The sequence below is a fragment of the Somniosus microcephalus genome, chromosome 1 (genome assembly GCF_052327205.1).
Source record: "Somniosus microcephalus isolate GS21.2 chromosome 1, FLI_Smic_1.0, whole genome shotgun sequence".
Classification (NCBI taxonomy): Eukaryota; Metazoa; Chordata; class Chondrichthyes; order Squaliformes; family Somniosidae; genus Somniosus; species Somniosus microcephalus.
The window spans coordinates 258,012,561-258,034,358 of NC_140987.1; the positions used below are offsets into that span (position 1 = coordinate 258,012,561).

Genomic DNA, 21,798 nt, shown 5'->3' on the forward strand with positions numbered 1-21,798 from the left:
GTTGCGACGACGGAGAACGTCAAAAAATTTCTGGAGGTTGGCATCATGCTCCTTTTGGTCATGACCAGCAATTGTGATATTATCCAGATATGGAAAAGTGTCCGTTAAGTTCTCCTGTTGGACTAGGCTATCCATTGCCCGTTGAAAGACGGCCACCCCATTGGTGACCCCAAATGGAAGGCGACAAAACTGGTAAAGCCGACCATTGGCCTCAAAGGCTGTATACTTTTTGTCAGAGTCCTTTAACGGTACTTGATGATATGCGCTCTTTAAATCAAAAGTTGAAAATACCTTGTAGTTGGCAAGGTTATTGACCATGTCATCGATGCGTGGTAGCGGGTAGGCATCCAGGTCGGTATACTGGTTAATAGCTTGCGAGTAATCGATGCAAAGACGTTTCTTGTGTTGCTTCAGAGGATTTTTAACAATGACGACTTGAGCCCGCCATGAAGATGAACATGGCTCAATGATACCGTCAGCTAGAAGGCGAGAGATTTCTGCCTCGATAAAGGCGCGATCATCTTGGCTGAAACGTCGTGATTTAGTGACTATGGGCTTACATCAGAGGGGAAAGATTGGCAAACGAGGGCTCGTCGAGCAAAGCCGCCGAAAGCGCACAAAATGGTACTTTGGAAATAGTAAGCTCTGGCTTTGACCCTCCAAACTCGAAAGTGAGTCTTTTGTGTTGTTTCTGGAAATCCTGTCCCAGGAGCACATCACTGCATAGGTTCTTGAGCACCCCGAGCTGGGTGGCGAAATAAGTGCGGGCATTGAGGATAAGGTCGACAATACAAAAGCCAGAAGAATTGGTGGTCAGTGTCGTCAGAGCTATTGCAATTTCCCTGTCCGAGGGGTAAATACGCAGTTTTAACTTACTGACAGCCCGCTCACTAATGAAGCTGTCAGAGCTGCATGAGTCGATTAGTGCACTCAAAATGTGTCCATTTACCGAAACCTTCGTGGCTGCATGGGACAGACTTTAGGGAAAAACAGCTGTGATGGGAGGAGGGGCAGTTTTACCCTTGACAGCTGTAACCTTAGTAGTGGTTCTTGGGGGAGGAGCAGTTTTATAGATTGCAGCTGTAACCTTAGTAGTGGCTCTTGGGGGAGGAGCAGTTTTACAGATAGTAGCTGCAAAACTAACAGGAGCTCTTGACTGGCATACCTTAGAAAAGTGACCTTGCTGCAATGATTGCAGGTTGCGTTGCGAGCAGGACAAAATTTCCTATAATGGAATGCTCCTCCACAGAAGAAACACTTCCTTCCGGATTGCCAAGATGCCACTAGGGCGGGGTCGTCATCAGTGTATGTTTCTAGGGTAGGGTTGCCATCAGCCAGGTTGGAGTCGTCATCCGTGAGGGCTTCCGCCTGAGGCCTATCAAAGGAGTCACTAAAAGTGATAGCAGCAGCCTGTGCACGTGGTGAAAGATAGGTATCTGCATTCCTCTTTCCTAAGTCCAGAGAACATGCGTGGTCATAGGCAGCCTGTAACTTGAGGGTTTTATTCTCCAACAGACGCTGACGTATGAAGGGAGACGCAATCCCATTAATAAAGGAATCACGAATTAACTCCTCCTGGTACTGCTCAGCTGTAACAGCTTTAAGATTACAATCCTTGCTGAGCCTGCGAAGTTTCTGAAGGAATTCGTCAAGTGATTCCCCGGGTTGTTGTCGAGTTGTGGCCAGTAGATGCCGAGCAAAAATTTCATTTGGGGACTTGACATATAGTTGCTGTAGTATTTGGATAGCGGCGTCATAGCCTACACAGTCTTCGATATAATCAAACACATGAGAGGATACATAATTCACAAGTATCTCTAATTTATCAGGAACATTTTCACCACACACCCTGAGGAAGTTGCTGAAAGTACGATACCAGTGTTTCCATACCTTAGTAGCTGTAAATGAATTCGGGTCCAGGTCGAGACGGGCGGGGCTGAGTAGTTTCTCCATGATGGATTGATAACTTGTCTGAGTTCCCTTCTACAGTTCGAGTCGTAGCTGGCTGTTCCCAAAATCACCCAAAGCGTGGAGTCGATACCAAGTTGATTAAATTGACGTAATAAAACTCACTACGCAATTGGTTTGAGCATAAAGCAAGGCTTTAATCAACTTGTTTCAGAACATGGAGGTCTAGTTGTATTTCACTAGTTCCTTGTCTTTACAAAATGTCCCTGGCAAGCTGGGGTCCACGCCCGAGTATTTATACTCGGACGGCGCCACCAGCTGGCCATCCAGCGTTATTTCATAAGTAGTTTCTTGATGATGAGATTTATTTATAACAATATAAGCATTAATGTTATTAGTACTATACATCCGTTAAACAGGTCTTTCTCCCAAGTCTTCGCTCGTTCATAGTAATAGTCCGTCTGCTCGATGGGAATCTGCCCAGGAGGTTTCTGTAACAATTGCCACCGAACGGCATACATTACTACTTTATCAAGGTCATGTACATTTCTTCCATTTCCTTCCTTTTTTGTTTTCTACGTTTATAACAGGCGGCACATGCTGCTATTCCCATTCCTATCGCCAAAACCAATTGTACTATAACTAGTATGTGAAACATAATGCGGCTCCAGGGGTGGATGTTGACATTCATCCCCCCCCAATCCCACAGCTTCTTATACCATGGAACCTCCTGTAGTTCTACTTCTGTGTCCCTTTCTAGTTCCCCAAGGTTCCTTTACGACATTACGTATTGTTTCACCATTTTACTTAAGCCCTCTTATCTCTTGCAGATCCTCTTGCAGGTGGGGTATCGGAGCCCCCACTGGATCTTCATAATTGACCAATTCGTCCTTTAGACTATCTGGCACATTTAGTTTCATTTCCTCCCTTGAGTGTACATACACCAATCTGGTGTGTCCAATTGTCACAGGGATCTTTGGTGTGAAGCAGAAGTTAGGCATTGTGATTACATATACAAGGTTACTCTATTGGTACTCAGTCTCTGTGGTGACTATACAATACTCCCCTCTGCCTCTATATCCCGAGCGGGTGTGATGGTGATCGACAGGTGATAATTCCAACGTGCACCCCTCTGCCTTATTATAGCCGCACTCATCCTTCGGGCCTTCTCCTACTGGATGTGGGCATATCGTAAGCGTACCTTTCCCATGGCATCCGTTTAGGGAGACTCCTCTTATAGTACCATTCTTCCTGATGGCATAGGTATCAATTAGATAGTATCGGAGGTATGTCTCACCCCTCACTATGACTATGCCTGTTACCTGGTACTGTGGGTATGGAGTTGTCTAGTCTCACCACTGGTATGAGTACCATGCCTATCATTGCTGTCATTTCTGCTTTGCATTTTTGTATCACTGGATATACTCTGGTCATCCCCTTGAGGGTACAAGCACTCAGAGGGCCTGGATTCTGGCTCAGGCCATAGAGCTGTGTGCTGTTAATCCAGTCTGGTACCTCACCTCGTATCTGTGCCAGATTGTGTTTTAACTGTCCGGTGGTCCATTGGCCATAGGCATGGCACAAGCCTCTCCCTACCCCATCTTTTGCCTGTTCCTCATCTCTATGGTTTAGTTTGTTGATAGTGCTAGCATGGTCTTCTATAACTTTGATTCCCTCGTGTAATTTTCTTATCATATGTTCCCCCAACTCTGATTCTTGTTGAACCAAACCAGTTTCTTTCTCTAAAATCTGTTGTATTACCCTTTGTAATTGTTCCACACTACTCTGGACTCCTTGTATATCGAGGGCATTAATGAATGACATCCCCGTATTTATTCCCGTGATTTATTCCTCTTAATTCTTTGGTGGAATGCAGCATGTCCCCTGAAACTAGTAGCCCCTGTTGCATCAGCAGCTTGGTTAATTACATTCCTTTATCATATACTAGCTGGGGTGAGCCCGGCGTTGCCGAGGCTTTTTCGAGGGCATGTTGTTGTTGGAAGAGAGAGAGAGAGAGAGCGACTGGGGGGGTGGGGGGGCGGCAGAGAGAGACTGGGGGGAGGGGGGAACAGAGAGAGACTGGGGGGAGGGGGGAACAGAGAGAGACGGGGGGGGAACAGAGAGAGACTGGGGGGGGGAAACAGAGAAGCCCCCCCCCCCCCCCCCCGCGATTTCCCGAGGCGCTCTCCTCCCTCCCCCCCCCCCCCCCCCGGCGATTTCCTGAGGCTCCCCGCCCCCCACCCCCCCCCCCCCCCCCCCCCCGCGATCTCCCGAGGCTGTGTGCTGGCGTCACGGGGGCCGTGCGCATGCGTGCCGGCGTCAAGGCGGCTGCGCAACTGGCGTCACGGGGTGGCGGGCCGTGCGCATGCGTGGTTTCAAGACCGCCGGTGTGCCCCGTTGCCGGGGTAACGGGGGCCGTGCGAATGCGTGCCGTCGTCAAGGCGGCCGCGCAACTGGCGGCCTTTTTTTTTTTAAGCTCATCAGCTAAACCTGAGAGGGGGAAGAGGAGAAGGAGAGAGAGGGAAGAGGAGAAGGAGAGAGAGGGAAGAGGAGAAGGAGAGAGAGGGAAGAGGAGAAGGAGAGAGAGGGAAGAGGAGAAGGAGAGAGAGGGAAGAGGAGAAGGAGAGAGAGGGAAGAGGAGAAGGGGAGAGAGAGGGAAGAGGAGAAGGGGAGAGAGAGGGAAGAGGAGAAGGAGAGAGAGAGAGGGAAGAAAGAGAGAGAGAAATTTTTTGAGCTTCAGGCCCCGAGTCCCCCCTGCGCGAGGGTGAGGAGGAGGGGGGGGGTTGCTAAACACAATATAAAACTCAAATAAATTGTTAATTAATTCCCTAACACATAATTCAAATATTTACCTTACTTCCCTAACGCACTGAAAGTGTGGGGAAAAAATCGTGAAAAATCAAGATGGCGGCCACTCACCTCGGTTCAGAAGGATAAGGCCCGCCCACACACGCACCGATTGGTCGACCGGTCAGGTCACCGAAGCGTAGGATTGGTCAATCGTCGAGTCACTCGACACTCAACTGTAGGAAGGAACCCGCCGTCCGATTGGTCGACCTCGACGTCACACGGTCGCTAATGAGATGCTAATGAGCGGAAGGCTGAACGTTTTTCGGATACCGCGGGCGGGATTTTTGTGCGGCCGAAACGTAAATACGCTTATGACCGGTCCGGAATCGCAAGCTTTCTTTTGAGGCGACGCGCGCGTCGGTACGCTCTAACTTTCAAACGTATAGAGAACGGCGCGAGGGCAATTTTGGGGCGTTTGGTCTCCCTGCCCCTGTGTGTTCCCCCTCTCCCTGTCATGTCCTCTCCCTGTCCTATCCCTCCCTCCCCTCTCTCGCTCCCTCCCCTCCCCTCTCTCTCCCTCTTACGCCCCCCCTCCCCTGTCTCCCTCTCCCCTGTCTCCCTCTCCCCTCCCCCACTCCCCTCTGTCCCTCTCTCCGGCCCCTCCCCCTGCCTAGCGAGCCCCGCGTTGCGAGGGCAATTTTGGGGCGTTTGGTCTCCCTGCCCCTGTGTGTCCCCCCTCTCCCTGTCATGTCCTCTCCCTGTCCTATCCCTCCCTCCCCTCCCCTCTCTCTCTCCCTCCCCTCTCTCCCTCCCCTCCCCTCTCTCCCTCTCCGGCCCCTCCCTAGCACCTGAGGTCCGGTGCTGTTGCTGAGGTCCCCCGCGTATCGCGCGGCTGATGGACGGCCGCTGCGGGCGGGCGGCGCATGCGCGGTGAGTGCGGGCGGCGCATGCGCGGTGAGTGCGGGCGGCGCATGCGCGGTGAGTGCGGGCGGCGCATGCGCGGTGAGTGCGGGCGGCGCATGCGCGGTGAGTGCGGGCGGCGCATGCGCGGTGAGTACGGGCGGCGCATGCGCGGTGAGTGCGGGCGGCGCATGCGCGGTGAGTGCGGGCGGCGCATGCGCGGTGAGTGCGGGCGGCGCATGCGCGGTGAGTGCGGGCGGCGCATGCGCGGTGAGTGCGGGCGGCGCATGCGCGGTGAGTGCGGGCGGCCCGCGGGAGCCGGCAAGGCCGTTAGCGAGCGGGAAACTTCGGGCGGCGGGCCCGCGCTCTGTCCGCGACACCTGAGAGGGGGAAGTAGAGAGGGAGAGAGAGGGAAGAGGAGAAGGAGAGAGAGGGAAGAGGAGAGAGGGAAGAGGAGAAGGAGAGAGAGGGAAGAGGAGAAGGAGAGAGAGGGAAGAGGAGAAGGAGAGAGAGGGAAGAGGAGAAAGAGAGAGAGAGAGGGAAGAAAGAGAGAGAGAGAGAGAAATTTTTTGAGCTTCAGGTCCCGAGTCCCCCCTGCGCGAGGGTGAGGAGGAGGGGGGGGCGGTTGCTAAACACAATATAAAACTCAAATAAATTGTTAATAAATTCCCTAACACATAATTCAAATATTTACCTTACTTCCCTAACACACTGAAAGTGTGGGGGAAAAATTGTGAAAAATCAAGATGGCCACTCACCTCGGTTCAGAAGGATAAGGCCCGCCCACACATGCACCGATTGGTCGACCAGTCAGGTCACCGAAGCGTAGGATTGGTCAATCGTCGAGTCACTCGACACTCAACTGTAGGAAGGAACCCGCCGTCCGATTGGTCGACCTCGACGTCACACGGTCGCTAATGAGATGCTAATGAGCGGAACGCTGAACGTTTTTGGGATACCGCGGGCGGGATTTTTGTCCGGCCGAAACGTAAATACGCCTATGACCGGTCCGGAATCGCAAGCTTTCTTTTGAGGCAACGCGCGCGTCGGTACGCTCTGTAACTTTCAAACATATAGAGAACGGACAGACAGACAGACATCGGGACAGACAGAAGAGCCGCTTTATATATATATAGATGCATACAATTCTCTAGTTTTAGTAAATCTTTCACAATATCCTGGCCATTGTAACATGGTTAAGTTCATTAGTACCGGTACAATTTCGTGTCTCACGTTATCATACAATTGTTCTCCCTCGGTAAATAACACCAGTCCATTTTCAGGCCCAGGCGTCAATTTCGGACACCGTCGTTCTTCAGGTGTCGTTGTGATTGGGGGTGTTGTTGGTTCTAGGGCTACTTCTTGTGGTGTGATCCTTGTTGTTGTTGGTTGAGGTGTTGTAACGGCGTGTACAATGGTCCATCTTATGATATCGCCCGTGCAGCTCAGGACATATCCTCCCCCTACTTGACCCAACACCTGCCAGTGTCTATTACATCTTACCATATTGCTGGTATCTGTCATTCTACAGGGTCCGCATGGTCGTTGATCCACGTTCACCCAGATACCCTTACACCTGTAACATCCTTTTCCTTGTTTTTCACACTCGTAACTTTGTGATATAATGAAGTTCCTCGTGGAGTCTCCACTAGGGGATCTTAACTTGCAGTCCATTTCTTCCAGCCCGTTATTTGGGCTTATAAGTGTTGTCATCAGAGTAGTTATGATAATCTATCTCACTGGATCCATGTTTACCTGTAATTTAAACAGAGGTCTGGTCGTCTTCCGAGCTCTTTCCCCTAGAGGAGAAGGTAGAATGGGGGTCTTCAGTGTTAAATGGTTTCACCTGGGTCCAGTGCTTCCATCGCATACCCGTCGGTTCCTGTAGATAAACACACGTATCACTTGTCGTTAATACAGTATATGGCCCCATTCAACGGGGTTCCATTCCCTTTCTTCCGATAACTTGTGTCATTACTTGTTGACCTATTCTGGGCAACTCGTCTGGTTTAAGTCCAGCATTCTGCCTTTCTAGATCTTTAATCTGTTGTTGGTTCCTTACTTCTTTATTTAGTGCTTGTACCTCCTGATTTAGTTGTACTAAGTATCGCCTTAATCTATCTTGTACTGGTCCTGGTTCTCCCACCCCTCCAGCCAAATCCTCTGGTAGTCTCATAGCTCGTCCTGTCATTAATTCATAGGGGGTCAGTCTGGTCGTTCGTCCTGGAGTGGCTCGCAGCCTCCTTAGTATGCTGGGTAATAATTCCGACTATCCCTTCCCTGTTTCTTGGATGGCTTTTCCCAGCGAGTTTTTCAGTGTCCTGTTCATTCTTTCTACCATTCCTGAGCTCTGGGGGTGATACGGTATATGGTATTTTTGTGTTACGTGTAACAGCTTACAGGTTTCTCTCATTATTTTACCGGTAAAGTGAGTGCCGTTGTCTGAGTCAATTTGCAGAGGCACTCCCCAGCGGGGTATAACCTCGGTAGCCAATATTAGTGCAACTGTTTTTGCAGAGCAATCTTGGGTGGCAAAGGCTTCCACCCACCTGGTAAATTGGTCAATTATTACCCGGCAATATTTCTTCCCCCGGTCCTGCGCTAAGGGGCCAGTAAAGTCAATTTGTAGGTTTTCCCAGGGTCCTTGGGGCCTGGGTTGGTTTGCTACTCTAACTCTACATCGCTGTCCTACATTATTCTTAGCGCATATTATACAGCGGTGGCAATATTTTGCTACTTCCCGACTCATCTTTGGCCACCACCAGTACTGTGTCAGTAGGTGCAACATGTTACTGCTGCCAGTATGTGTTACACCATGGTATAGTGCCATCAGTTGTTGTCTGCACCACCTGGTTACGGGGCCCCATTTCCAAATTCCATCTTGCGGTCGGGTGCCAGCTTGTTTCCATCTCTCCTTTTCCTCTTTAATAGTATTTTCTTGTACCTCCATTATATTCACTTCCTGTACCCCACTGACTGTCATGACCATATTTATTTCGTTTTTGAACGCATCCCCTGGTTGCATTTCTTCCACAGCTAGTTTGGCGGCTAGATCTGCATATACCTATTCCCTATAGGGGCCTGGTCCTGGGGTTCCTGTGAGTCCATATCCTCTATCTTTGTGTGGGCTTTTATTTTAATTACCGCTGCCTCTAAAGGTGCTTGTGCAGCCTTAACTAACCTTTCTATTAGTTTTCCGTGTTTTACTACCTCTCCCGTAGAGGTCATGTACGCCCTTCTGGCCCATAGTGTCATATAATCATGCACCACTCCGAAGGTGTAACGGCTGTCGGTATAAACATTTATCCGTTTGTTTCTTGCTATTTCCATCGTTTTTTATTAAAGCCACTATTTCTGCTACCTGTGCTGACTTATCCCCATAAAGGGCTCCTTTTAACAGGGTCTTTCCTTCTTGATTTACTACTGCCCACCCTGTTCTGGGTCCGCCGTTGATATACTTTCGGGATCCATCTACATCGATGACCAGATGGGGATTTTCCGGTGGGTCTCCCTTTACTCCACTCCCTCTTTCTTCCTCCATTTCCATCTGACACCTGCGCTCTTCTCCTTCCGTCAATATTCCCGTGGCTGGATTAACCCCGGTAAGTTTTTGTATTATCACAGTTCCATCCCTGGGGAGGAATATAGCTTCCCATTTAGCTTTCCTGCTATCCGATATAGTCCGAAATTTTCCTGTGTTGAGTAGTTCCACTAATGTATGTTGTGTATGCAAAATTACCTTTCCCATCATCACTATTGGTTCGCTTACTCGCACCGCCCAGGTGGCGCAATCTATTGCAGCCACACATCGTGGCATCGCCTTCGCTACTGGGTCTTTTTTTGCAGAGTAATACGCAACGGGTCTCTGTTTCACTCCGTGATCTTGCATTACCACGGCTGAATAACTCTCATGATCTAAATCACAATATAGGTGGAAGGGTCGAGTGGGATCTGATAATCCTAGGGCAGGGGCAGTTATTAATTCCTGTTTAAGGGCCCTATATGCTTCCTCCTGCTCCGTCTCCCATTCTATCTTATCAGTGGCGGGTCTCCCCCCCCGTCCCCCCACCCCTTTAACTAACCGTTGAATCGGCTCTGCTTTCCCTGCAAAGTCTGATATAAAATTCCTGCAGTAATTAAATAGTCCCAACACTTTCCTCACTCCCCGGACGGTCACTGGCCTTGGCATGTCTTTTATGGCTGCCTTTTGTTCCTGCGGGAGTGCCTTATACCCCTGGCTCATTTCGTGCCCGAGATACTTTACTTTGGACAGTCCAACCTGTGCCTTTTTGGGTTCAATTTAAAGCCAGCTTTCTTAAGTGTCTGGAGGGTGGCTAGTAATGCTCCCATGTGTCCTTTGGCATCCTCTGATGCAATCATTATGTCATCGACATATTGGAGTAGGGCGCTCTGGTACCTTGATAGGTCTCAGTACACGGTAGAATATAGTGGACTATTATGGAACCCCTGCGGGACCCTGGTCCATGTATACTGTCTATCCCTGACAGTAAAGGCGAATTTCCCTTGTGATTCCTCTGCCAATGGTATGGACCAGAACCTGTTCGCTATATCCAAGACTGTAAATATTTTAAAGTCTGGTTTCAGACCATTAAACATCTTACTCAATACGGCCTACACAAATTTACACCAACCAGAATTTCACCATGGCCACAATGAAAGTCTGCTTTTAATAGGTTAATTAACCTCAATAACTCCAATTCAATCCAGATCAATTTTTTTTTTTAAACTAACCAGTATCACTTGGAAAAGAAAGAAACGATAGCCACATTAACAAAGAAACAATTACCCATGCCTTGTAAACATTCAAATTCATTTTCTTCCAGGCACATTGGCAACTGTGACTTCAAGGCTGAAGCTTATCTTTTGTAAAACAATTTACAAACTTAAAACAACACACACTTGTCCATCCTTCAAGACAAGTCTTCAAAGGGTTAAACAGCTTTTAGCTCTCTGTACAAAAGAGTGGGTGGAGCTATAACACACCAGACATTTTTTTTTTTTGAGGACAGACTTTCAGACAAATGGAATATTGTACCTTCTTACAAATCCAAAGTCAGGAAAACTTTCACACTTTAACACACACTTTCACACAAACTGAGATCCCAGCATTTTTTAAGGTTCCTTTCACTCAGCAATCGTGTTTTATTTGTTTCAACACAGCCGTTAATAACTTCCGTGTCGGTAAACATAGAAACATAGAAGATAGGATCAAGAGTAGGCCATTCGGCTCCTCGAGCCTGCTCTGCCATTCAACGAGATCATGGCTGATCATCCAAATTCAGTACCCTGTCCCTGCCTTCTCTCCATATCCCTTGATCCCTTTAGCCTTAAGAAATATATCTTAACTCCTTCTTGAATATATTTAATGAATTGGCCTCTACTGCCTTCTGTGGTAGAGAATTCCACAGGTCCACCACTCTGGTTGAAGAAATTCCTCCTCATTTCAGTCCTAAATGGCTTACCCCTTATCCTTAGACTGTGACCCCTGGTTCTGGACTCCCCCGCCATCGGGAACAGCCTTCCTGCATCTAGTGTGTCTAGTCCTGTTAGAATTTTATAAGTTTCAATGAGATCCCCTCTCATTCTTCTAAACTCCAGCGAGTATAAGCCCAATCGACCCAATCTCTCCTCATACGTCATTCCTGCCATCCCAGGTATCAGCCTGGTGAATCTTCGCTGCACTCCCTCCATGGCAAGAACATCCTTCCTCAGATAAGGCGACCAAAACTGCACACACTACTCAAGGTGTGGTCTCACAAGGCCCTGTGCAACTGCAGCAAGACATCCTTGTTCCTGTACTCGAATCCTCTCGCTACGAAGGCCAACATACCATTTGCCTTCTTAACCGCCACCTGCATGCTTACCTTCAGCGACTGGTGCACAAGGACACCCAGGTCTCGCTGCACTTCCCCTTCTCCCATTGCTATTCAGATAATCTGCCTTCCTGTTTTTGCCACCAAAGTGGATAACCTTGCATTTATCCACAATATATTGCATCTGCCATGCTTCTGCCCAATCACCCAACCTGTCCAAATCATACTGGAGTTTCTCGGCATCCTCCTCACAGCACACACGCCCACCCAGCTTTGTGTCGTCTGCAAATTTGGAGATATTACATGTAGTTCCCTCGTCTAGATCATTAATATATATTGTGAATAGCTGGGGTCCTAGGACCGATCCCTGCGGTACCCCACCAGTCATTGCCTGCCACTCGGGAAAAGACCCGTTTATTCCAACTCTTTGCTTTCTGTCTGCCAACCAGTTCTCTATCCAAGTCAATACCTTGCCCCCAATCCCATGTGCCTTAACTTTACACGCTAATCTCTTACGCGGGACCTTATCGAAAGCCTTCTGAAAGTCCAAATACACCACATCCACTGGTTCTCCCTTATCTATTCTACCAGTTACATCCTCAAAAAATTCCAGTAGATTAGTCAAGCAAGATTTACCTTTTGTAAATCCATGTTGACTTTGTCCGATCCTGTCACTGTTTTCCAAGTGCTCTGCTATTACATCTTTTATAATGGACTCTAGCATTTTCCCCACTACTGATGTCAGGCTTACTGGTCTACAATTCCCCGTTTTCTCTCTACCACCTTTTTTGAATAGTGGGGTAACATTAGCTACCCTCCAATCCATGGGTTCCAGAGTCTATCGAATTTTGGAAGATGACCAGCAATGCATCTACTATTTCTGGGGCCACTTCCTTAAGTACCCTAGGATGTAGATTATCAGGCCCTGGGGATTTATCGGCCTTCAGTCTCGTCAATTTCCTTAACACCATTTCCCTACAAATACTGATTTCATTCAGTTCCTCCCTCTCATTAGATCCTATGTTCCCTGACATCTCTGGGAGGTTATTTGTGTCCTCCTTTTGTGAAGACAGAACCAAAGTATGTATTTAATTGGCCTGCCATTTCTTTGTTCCCCATTATAAATCCCCCTGATTCTGACTGCAAGGGACCTACGCTTGACTTCACCATTCTTTTTCTCTTCACATATCTATAAAAGTTTTTACAGTCAGTTTTTATGTTCCCTGCAAGCTTACTCTCTTACTCTATTTTCCCCCTCTTAATTAATCCCTTTGTCCTCTTTTGTTGAATCTTAAACTGCTCCCAATCCTCAGGTTTATTGCTTTTTCTGGCCAATTTATATGTCCTCTCCTTGGATCTTATGCTATCCCTAATTTCCCTTGTTAGCCACGGTTGAGTCACCTTTTTTGTTTTTTTTTATGTCAAACTGGGATGAACAAGTTCTGTAGTTCATCCATGCGATCTTTGAATGTTTGCCATTGCCTATCCACCGTCAACCCTTTGAGTTACATTCCCCAATCAATCCTACCCAACTCGCGCCTCATACCATCGTAGTTTCCTTTATTTAAATTCAGGACTCTAGTCTCTGAGTCAACTACTTCACTCTCCATCTTAATGAAGAATTCGATCATATTATGATCGCTCCGACCCAAGGGGCCTCGCACAACAAGATTGCTAATTAATCCTTTCTCATTACATAATACCCAGTCTAAGATGGCCTGATGTCTGGTTGGTTCCTCGACATATTGGTCCAGGAAACCATCCCGTATGCACTCCAGGAATTCCTCCTCCACAGTATTGTTACTAATTTGGTTAGCCCAATCTATATGTAGATTAAAGTCACCCATGATAACTGCTGTGCCCTTATTGCACGCTTCTCTAATTTCCCTTTTAATGCCATCCCCAACCTCCGCATTACTGTTTGGGGGTCTATATGCCACTCCCACTAATGTTTTCTGCCCCTTGGTATTTCTCAGTTCTACCCATACAGATTCCACATCATCAGAGCTAATATCCTTCCTTACAATTGTGTTAATCCCCTCTTTTTAACCAGCAATGCTACCCCACCTCCTTTTCCTTTTTGCCTATCTTTCCTGAATATTGAATACCCCTGGATGTTGAGTTCCCAGCCTTGGTCACCCTGGAGCCATGTTTCCGTAATCCCAATCATATCATATTCGTTTACCTCGATTTGCGCAGCTAATACATCCACCTTATTACGAATGCTCCTCGCATTAAGACACAAAGCCTTCAGGCTTGTTTTTTTAACGCTCTTGGACCTTTTAGAATTATTATTTACTGTGGCCATGTTTGATTTACACCCTTGATTTCTCTGACTGCCACCTTTATTTTTCTCCTTCCTGTCTTTTGCTTCTATCCTTGTTTCCCTTTCCTCTGTCTCCCTGCTCAGGTTCCCAACCCCCTGCCATTTTAGTTTAAACCCTCCCCCAGAGCACTAGCAAACACTCCCCCTAGGACATCGTTCCAGGTGCAAACCATCCGGTTTGTACTGGTCCCACCTCCCCCCAGAACCGGTTCCAATGTCCCAGAAATTTGAATCCCTCCCCCTTGCACCATTCCTCTAGCCACGTATTCATCTGAAATATCCTTCTATTTCTACTCTTGACTAGCACATGGCACTGGTAGCAATCCTGAGATTACTATCTTTGAGGTCCTATTTTTTAAATTTGCCTCCTAACTCCCTATATTCAGCTTTTAGGACCTCATCCCGTTTTTTACCTATATCGTTGGTACCTATATGCACCACGACAACTGGCTGTTCACCCTCCCGTTCCAAAATGTTCTGCAGCTGCTCTGAGACATCCTTGACCCTTGCACCAGGGAGGCAACACACCATCCTGGAGTCTCGTTTGCGGCGGCAGAAACACCTGTCTATTCCCCTTACAATAGAATCCCCTATTACTATAGTTCTACCCCTCTTTTTCCTCCCGTCCTGTGCAGCAGAACCACCCCTGGTGTCAGGAAGTTGGCTGCTGCTGCCTTCCTCTGATAAGCCATCCCCCTCAACAATATCCAAATTTGTATATCTGTTTGAGAGGGGGATGACCACAGGGGACTCCTGCACTACCTGCCTGCGCCTCCTAATCTGCCTGATGGTCACCCATTCCCTTCCTGCCTGTGCAACTTTTACCTGCATAGAAACATAGAAGATAGGAGCAGGAGTAGGCCATTCGGCCCCTTGAGCCTGCTCCGCCATTCAATGGCTGATCATCCAAATTCAGTACCCGGTCCCTGCTTTCTCCCCATACCCCTTGATCCCTTTAGCCTTAAGAAATATATCCAACTCCTTCTTAAATATATTTAATGTATTGGCCTCTACTGCCTTCTGTGGTAGAGAATTCCACAGGTTCACCACTCTCTGGGTGAAGAAATTCCTCCTCATTTCTGTCCTAAATGGCCTACCCCTTATCCTTAGACTGTGACCCCTGGTTCTGGACTCCCCGACCATCGGGAACATCCTTGCTGCATCTAGTCTGTCCAGTCCTGTCAGAATTTTATAAGTTTCAATGAAATCGCCTCTCATTCTTCTAAACTCCAGCGAGTACAAGCCCAATCGACCCAATCTCTCCTCATACGTCATTCCTGCCATCCCAGGTATCAGCCTGGTGAATCTTTGCTGAACTCCTTCCATGGCAAGAACATCCTTTCTCAGATAAGGCGACCAAAACTGCACACAATACTCAAGATGTGGTCTCACCAAGGCCCTGTATAACTGCTGCAAGACATCCTTGTTCCTGTACGCAAACCCTCTCGCTACGAAGGCCAACGTGCCATTTGCCTTAACCGCCTGCTGCACCTATTGATTAAACGTGTTATCCAAGACGTTCTCAGCATCGCGAATGCTCCAGAATGTATCCATTCGCAGCTCCAGCACCGCAATGCGGTCTGCCAGTAGCTGCAGCTGGATACACTTCCTGCACACATGGTCGTCAGAGACACAGGAAGTGTCCCTGATTTCCCACATAGCTTAGGAGGAGCACACTCCTGCCATGACTTACCCTTTAATTAATTTAAATTAAATTAAATCAAATCAATACCACCAATTAAACGTTAGGTTTCTCTTTCTGAATCATCCCAATCAACCTCCTCACTATCATTCCTTCCACTATGCACTGACCTTGTCTTTATTACAGCGGCACACTTGGCGCCTACCTTTTTCACTGTTCCACTAACTCCTCTTTTTGCCTCTCCCGTGTGGCCCCAATCTTGCACATTTTTCAGGTGGCCCTGACAAAGAACCACTACGGTTTTCTCCTCCTTATTCTTGCTTTCCTTACTCCACCATTCTTTCTGTCGGTCGGGAACCCATTCAGGATCCCACCTTCCTTTCCCATTCTTTTTATTAACTTGTCATCATATCCCTTTTTTTTACCATCTTTTCTTTAACTTTCTCACACTTATCGCGCACACATTCATACGGCAAGTTACATTACGCCATCCTGTTTGTCCGTCGATTTCTTTCCTGGCCAGTTTCTAGCCGCTCAGGAATTTCCGTGAGGCTTTCTCACTTCCCCGGGGTCGTTTTACCCCGTCCCTATCGGAATTTCCGTTATCCGATACTGTCACGTACAAACTAGTACGGGCGTTTAGATCTTTTGACGTCCTTTTTGTTCGCCATCCTTTTAGGGTGGATTTGCTAGTTCCCCCCCCCCCCCCTCGTCTGTTACCTCCGGGACTCCCCCGGACCTTCAGGGAACTTTCCCTGCTTACGTGGTTTTAACTCCGCCTAGATTGGATTCTCCCTATATCCAATCCTATATAACCCGAGCTCCTCAACTTATTCAGACATTTTCATTTCTACAATGTCCTAGCATGCACCCAAGTTGCTTTACTTACGTATCTAGACTCCGCCTAGATTCGTTGGATCTCCGGCCCTGGGCTTCGATATGAGGAGACAATGGGCTCGATTTTCAGTGTGCCATGGAGTCGGGTTTGGAGGTGTGCGGGGGGTTAAATTCCCGAAATCGGGGGTCCCGCCCCCAACCCGCCTCCATGCCAGTTTCAAAGGAGGCGGGTACCCGCCCCGCACTGGGACCCGCTTCCCCGAGGCGGGAAGGGATTAGTGCCAATTAACTGCCTGTTAACAGGCAGTTTTTAGCCTAATCCCTATTTTTAAGCTTGAACCGTGGGATTCCCGACAGCTCCAAACCACACCAAATTGGAGGAGTCAGGCCGTCGGGTTGAAGGGCTTGGAGGGGTCGAGATGTCGGTGTTCAGGTGAGTGATGTGTGCATGAGTGCAAAGGTAAGTGTGTTTGGTGTGTCTAAAGTGATTAAGTTTTACATACCTTTTCTTACCTTTTCAGCCTTCCTTCCTTTAGGTTCGGGGAGTCCCTCATCTCACAGGCATAGAAAGCAGAATGGCTGTGATCTGTCAAAACTGACAGCCTGCAGCTTTCTGTGCAGGAGAGATTTCTAACTGAGTCTGTGGAGAAGGACTCATGTTAGAAGTAAGACTGTTAGTGTTTGACAGCTTCAAACCGCTGTGAAACGCTGATATTTCATCTTTTAAAACGTCTTTGACGGATGAAATTTCAGTCTGTGACGTCACCTGTTGCCGGGTGGCCCTTAATTGGCCTGTTGAGCCCGCCCAGCGGGCTCAACAAGGTCAATCAAGTTAAAATCACGTGGATTGGCCACATCTCGATGGAGGCGGGACTATAACCCCGAAAATTGTAGTCCCGCCTCCAACCCGACTTCTGAATGAAAATCCAGCCCATCTAATGTCTGTAGTCAGCCCGTCCGGTAGATCCTGCCGACTACGCTAAGTTGTAAGGGTAAACCGGGAGAGCTGCTTCTCCCCGAGACAGACCCTCTGATATAAAGGGTCGACGTCCGCCTTATTCCCAATCAATCACTCGGAGTCCGGAGGTTCGTTCAGTAAAGCAACTTTATTTACAAGTCGACAGGGGAGACACTCATGCTGGGACAAATGCTCTCCGATCGCTAAGATCCCCTGCTTTATATACAGTTTTTTGTTCTAAGTCGTGGCTTACATCATACAGTTGATTTCGGGTGCAAATTCTTGCGACCCGTGTGCACATTTTGACCGTTACATAGTCCTGTGACCTCATGTTATCTTTACCACATTCCTCAATTGGTAGCTAATGGTTTGTGCACATTATTCAGGTAGCCACTGACAGTTTGACCATTTGGCCACAGTCCACCATACTTCCCTATGGGACATGTACACTGGATATATGCTCGGTTCCTAAATTCCCTTATTTTAGCCCTTTTAACTCTTTCAATTGTTAATGGCCTCTGATGTGGCCTAGCAAGCCTACAAAGTTCATAAATAATGGACTTATTGGCAATGTCCATCAGCTCCAAGTTCACCTCAAGTCGCACACCATCCTGACTTGGACATTAATCATAGTTCCTTCATAGTTGCTGGGTCAACATCCTAGAATTCACTGCCTAGCACTATTGTGAGTACCATCACCACAAGGATTACAGTACCTCAAGGAGAAGGACCTGCACCACCACAACCTCAGGACTACAAGGAATCTGCAATAAATGAAATGTTAGCATCTCCCCACATCCTCAGCAACAACAACTTGTATTTATATAGCGTCTTTAACATAGTAAAATTTCCCAAGGCACTTCACAGGAGCGTTATCAAACAAAATTTGACACCGAGCTATATAAGGAGATGTTAGGGCAGATTGTCAAAGAGGTAAGTTTTAAGGAGCGTCTTAAAGGAGCAGAGAGAGGTAGAGAGCTGGAGCGATTTAGGGAGGGAATTCCAGGGCTTAGGGCCTAGGCAGCTGAAGACACGGCTGCCAATGGTGAAGTGATTAAAATCGGGGATGCTCACGAGGCCAAAATTGGAGGAGCGCAGATATCTTGGAGGGTTGTAGGGCTGTAGGAGATTACAGAGATAGGGAGGGGCGAGGCCATGGAAGGATTTGAAAACAAGGACAAATGAAAACAAATGTTCAAGTACAAACATCAAATTCAAGGAACATTGTATTGAAGACAGCAATGCTTAATTAATACATGCTAAAAGGTACAAGCTTTTAACAAATTATTTTCTTTGATCAGCAATCAACATGTAAAGCTGCTCTATAACTAAAATGAAGAATAACACTGGTGCTCACCAAGGTAGGGAGAGAGGAGAAAGAAATAAGAATCTCATTTAATATACTTTAGTGTATTGCAATTCACTTGGTATATCGTATCTTCCTGGCTGGAAGATGATGGGTGTTGGGAAAGAGAATTTTATATTTAAAGAAACGATGGGTCAGTTTTTTTGTTTCTTTCCTTAGTTACCTACCAATTTTCTCCTCTCCCCATCTCTCCTGAAAATATTGATTTCTTGCTGGCATACGGGCTCCACGGGATCCCTCCAGTACTTTACCCAAATGGCCATCACTCATGTGTGAGCCTCGACGGTGATTGATGGAGGGATCACTCGGCTGTAAAGGTTTCACGGGCGGATTTGATCCGGTTCTTACCTGTGGTCCACACCTGCTGTTCCAGTGTTCCAAAGTAGGAATTTGCCTGTTCTGTTTCTCCTTTACTTCTCCCTCCTTATCTCAGAGGCACTGAGATCCTCTGCCCCGAGCTCTGCATGGCTCAGCTACTCACTGCCTTAAACAACTGAGCTATTTGGGGGAGCTCGAGACAAGTTCATCCTTCATGGAGTTTTGAAATGGCACGTGCTACCTTCCCAAATATATTGGAATTCTGATAATGCAATTTCTTGTTCTGTTTGACAGGAAATCGATCCAGCACTTCCTTGGGATGATCAGAGGTCACGAGTAACCTGGCGAGGGGATGGGCAATTGTTTGCAATTAGTGCCATTTGTCCAGTGACGGGTATGTATCAGACTTCAACTTTGACATTTAAGCATACTCTTAAAGGGGAAATGTATCACTTGTACTCTATCTAAGCTACCCAAGAATTCTGTTTGTGTTATAACGCTGCGTGCCTGTGCACTTATATTGGTTTCTTCAAGCTGCTTGTTTTGTGCAATGGATGGTCTTCTTCCAGCCCCTTTGTGCAAGCTGTTAGATGGATATATGTACAAAAATGGGAAATGGTTGCAAGTAGGTTGGTGTAGATCAGAGCCCACTCTATCAAGAGTTCCCCGGAGGAAGAGTCACTCTATAGCGAGTGTGTCTCTGCCAAAAATCCCTCGCGTGAGGGAATGGATTAATCCATTGGTGTTAAATGAACCTGGTACATGGCATGGACTTGGATGTCTAGAACATCAAGATGGCTGGTACAATGCATGTAGGTCGTTCCACCACGCTGAAGGTATCCTATAACAGATGATAGATGTTGGATAGTGTTACCTGAAGGTCAGGCATGGGAACTTGGCTTTGTACATCCCAGGGATTGGTGCCTGTTGGATCCGTGGTTCAGTGGATATGTTATTATTAAATAATCACACGGATGCTGTACATTAACAAATAACAGGTCTTTACTGGAGGAGGGTAGTCTCTAGACTGGGGGTACAGAGGCATGCGCAAAGCTTATATACCGGTGTGGTCACTGCCGGTACTACAGGATACAGGAGCTGTAAAAGTAGTTCTGACTTAAAGGCACATACACTACAGTGCCTGCCATGATTGCAGCTAGGCACACAGTTGTTGTTGCTCCACATCTCTAATTAGTGGAACCACCATTCAGTGGGATATGATGTGTGCCCATGCTGTGACAGTGCACACATATTTTACAGTGACTGTCACTATGACGAACTTCTAATATCTGCTGTTCATCTAACGTGGGCTTAAACCCTTATCCGTTTTCTGAAGACAAACTAGGGTCTATCCTACTTGGGTGGGGTGGTAGGCAGAGCCTCTGGGTTGAGTTGGATCCAAGATTACACACCCCGTGATAGAAATTCGGAACCAAGTCAACCCAACATAGCAGACTGGGTGATCCAATCCCTGAGACAGGAAGGTTGGCAGTTCTCTGGGCCACTGTTGACGATTAACCAGCTTGCCTGACTCGTGTGTACAGTCACACAGTACTGCACTGGGCTTCAATCATTGTAACCGGCTTTGAAATAAGTTTTTATGTATGCACTGTTCTGGATACGGATAACAAAACTGTTTAGTCTTTGATGTTTTTCACCTACTCATTTTTCATCAAAACATTATATACTGTATTTTCACAATTCATATATATAAGTTCAGTTCAAATTAAATTTCTTCACGTAGGATCCAGAAAGCTGAGAATATGGAATAGAGAATGTGTGCTTCAGTCAACCAGTGAGTCTGTTAGTGGACTTGAACAGGCCCTGTGCTGGAAGTGAGTAATTTAAATCAAATTGCATCATGATGTCCCTCTGGAAGTTTATAGGTATTAATTTGTGTGGATATACTTGCCGTCACTTGACTAATACAATGAGCTGGAACTTGCTGATAAAATAACAGTGTGTTAACAACGCACACCGCGAGTTGCGAATCTCCAGAACTTACTGGTCGATTTACACCGCTCCGCCGATTGCTTCGCACAAACAGCATCTCTCCCTTAGCCTTCCTGTTACTTTTAAGAACTTGCTGTATTTGCACGTTAATTCGCCCTTAACATCCCTGCCATTGTTAAGAACTTTGCCCATTAAACTTGCCACAGTCTAGTAATTAATAGTGCCAGTAATCTTTTAACGACGTGATAACTGTCAATGACTGCCAATCAACCTCTCTGGCCCAGAAAGTGAACATTTTAAACTGTGGAGTCTCGTTCCTTCAGGTAGTGAATTGTTGTTGGAGATTTTAAAGATGTCAAATTAAAAAAAAAAAAAAAAAATCTTGCTTTTCCTTTCTCTTAATCCAATCATTGTTTCCCTCTCTCTCTTTCTCTTTCTTACCTGATTTGACTTTCAGTCACCCTATTTCCTTCTCCGTCGTTTGCTCTGCTTATTTCTCAATCCTGAAATCTCATTGGTTAAGGAGATAGACCGTTGGTCCCGTCGTTCACTGAGGTCCCAGATGCCCTTTTGCCCTCACACTTCCAGCAAGTTACGGCGCCAACAGTTTTTGAGCGAAGGGTGCAGGAAAATGTCTAACGACATACGCCGTAAGATGCCCCACTCCAGCAAATTCCGGCTCATTAAACTTGTCAGGCTAAGTTGGTATATTTTTACCTCTGCCATATTTTGTGTGTTTTTGAATCATAGTCCCACTGAAAGGGTTGTTCAGCAACTTTCTCCTGGGTCTCTGGCAATGTTTCTCTGTAATGGGCTGACAGAAGGTGCACAAGAGACTCTAAGGTGGCTTGGCTTCCCTTTTACTTCTCTTTGCTCCCGTCCCCCCAAGCTGGATAAGTACGCAGCCTCCCTGATACTACAGTGTCAGCATGGCTCAGTGGGTAGCACTCTCGCCTCTGAGCCAGA

At 47.1% G+C, this 21,798-nt stretch overlaps 1 protein-coding gene across 5 annotated transcripts in view; it reads left to right on the forward strand.

Moving 5' to 3' along the window:
- Nucleotides 1-21,798, forward strand: part of elp1 (elongator acetyltransferase complex subunit 1) — a 124,360-nt gene that overhangs the window by 19,585 nt on the left and 82,977 nt on the right. For all 5 annotated transcript variants that reach the window (XM_085992552.1, XM_085992543.1, XM_085992562.1 and 2 more), the window contains 2 exons: nt 19,174-19,273; nt 20,624-20,714. In XM_085992552.1, the coding sequence (XP_085848678.1) occupies nt 19,174-19,273; nt 20,624-20,714 (191 nt within the window). The remainder of the gene's footprint in view (nt 1-19,173; nt 19,274-20,623; nt 20,715-21,798) is intronic.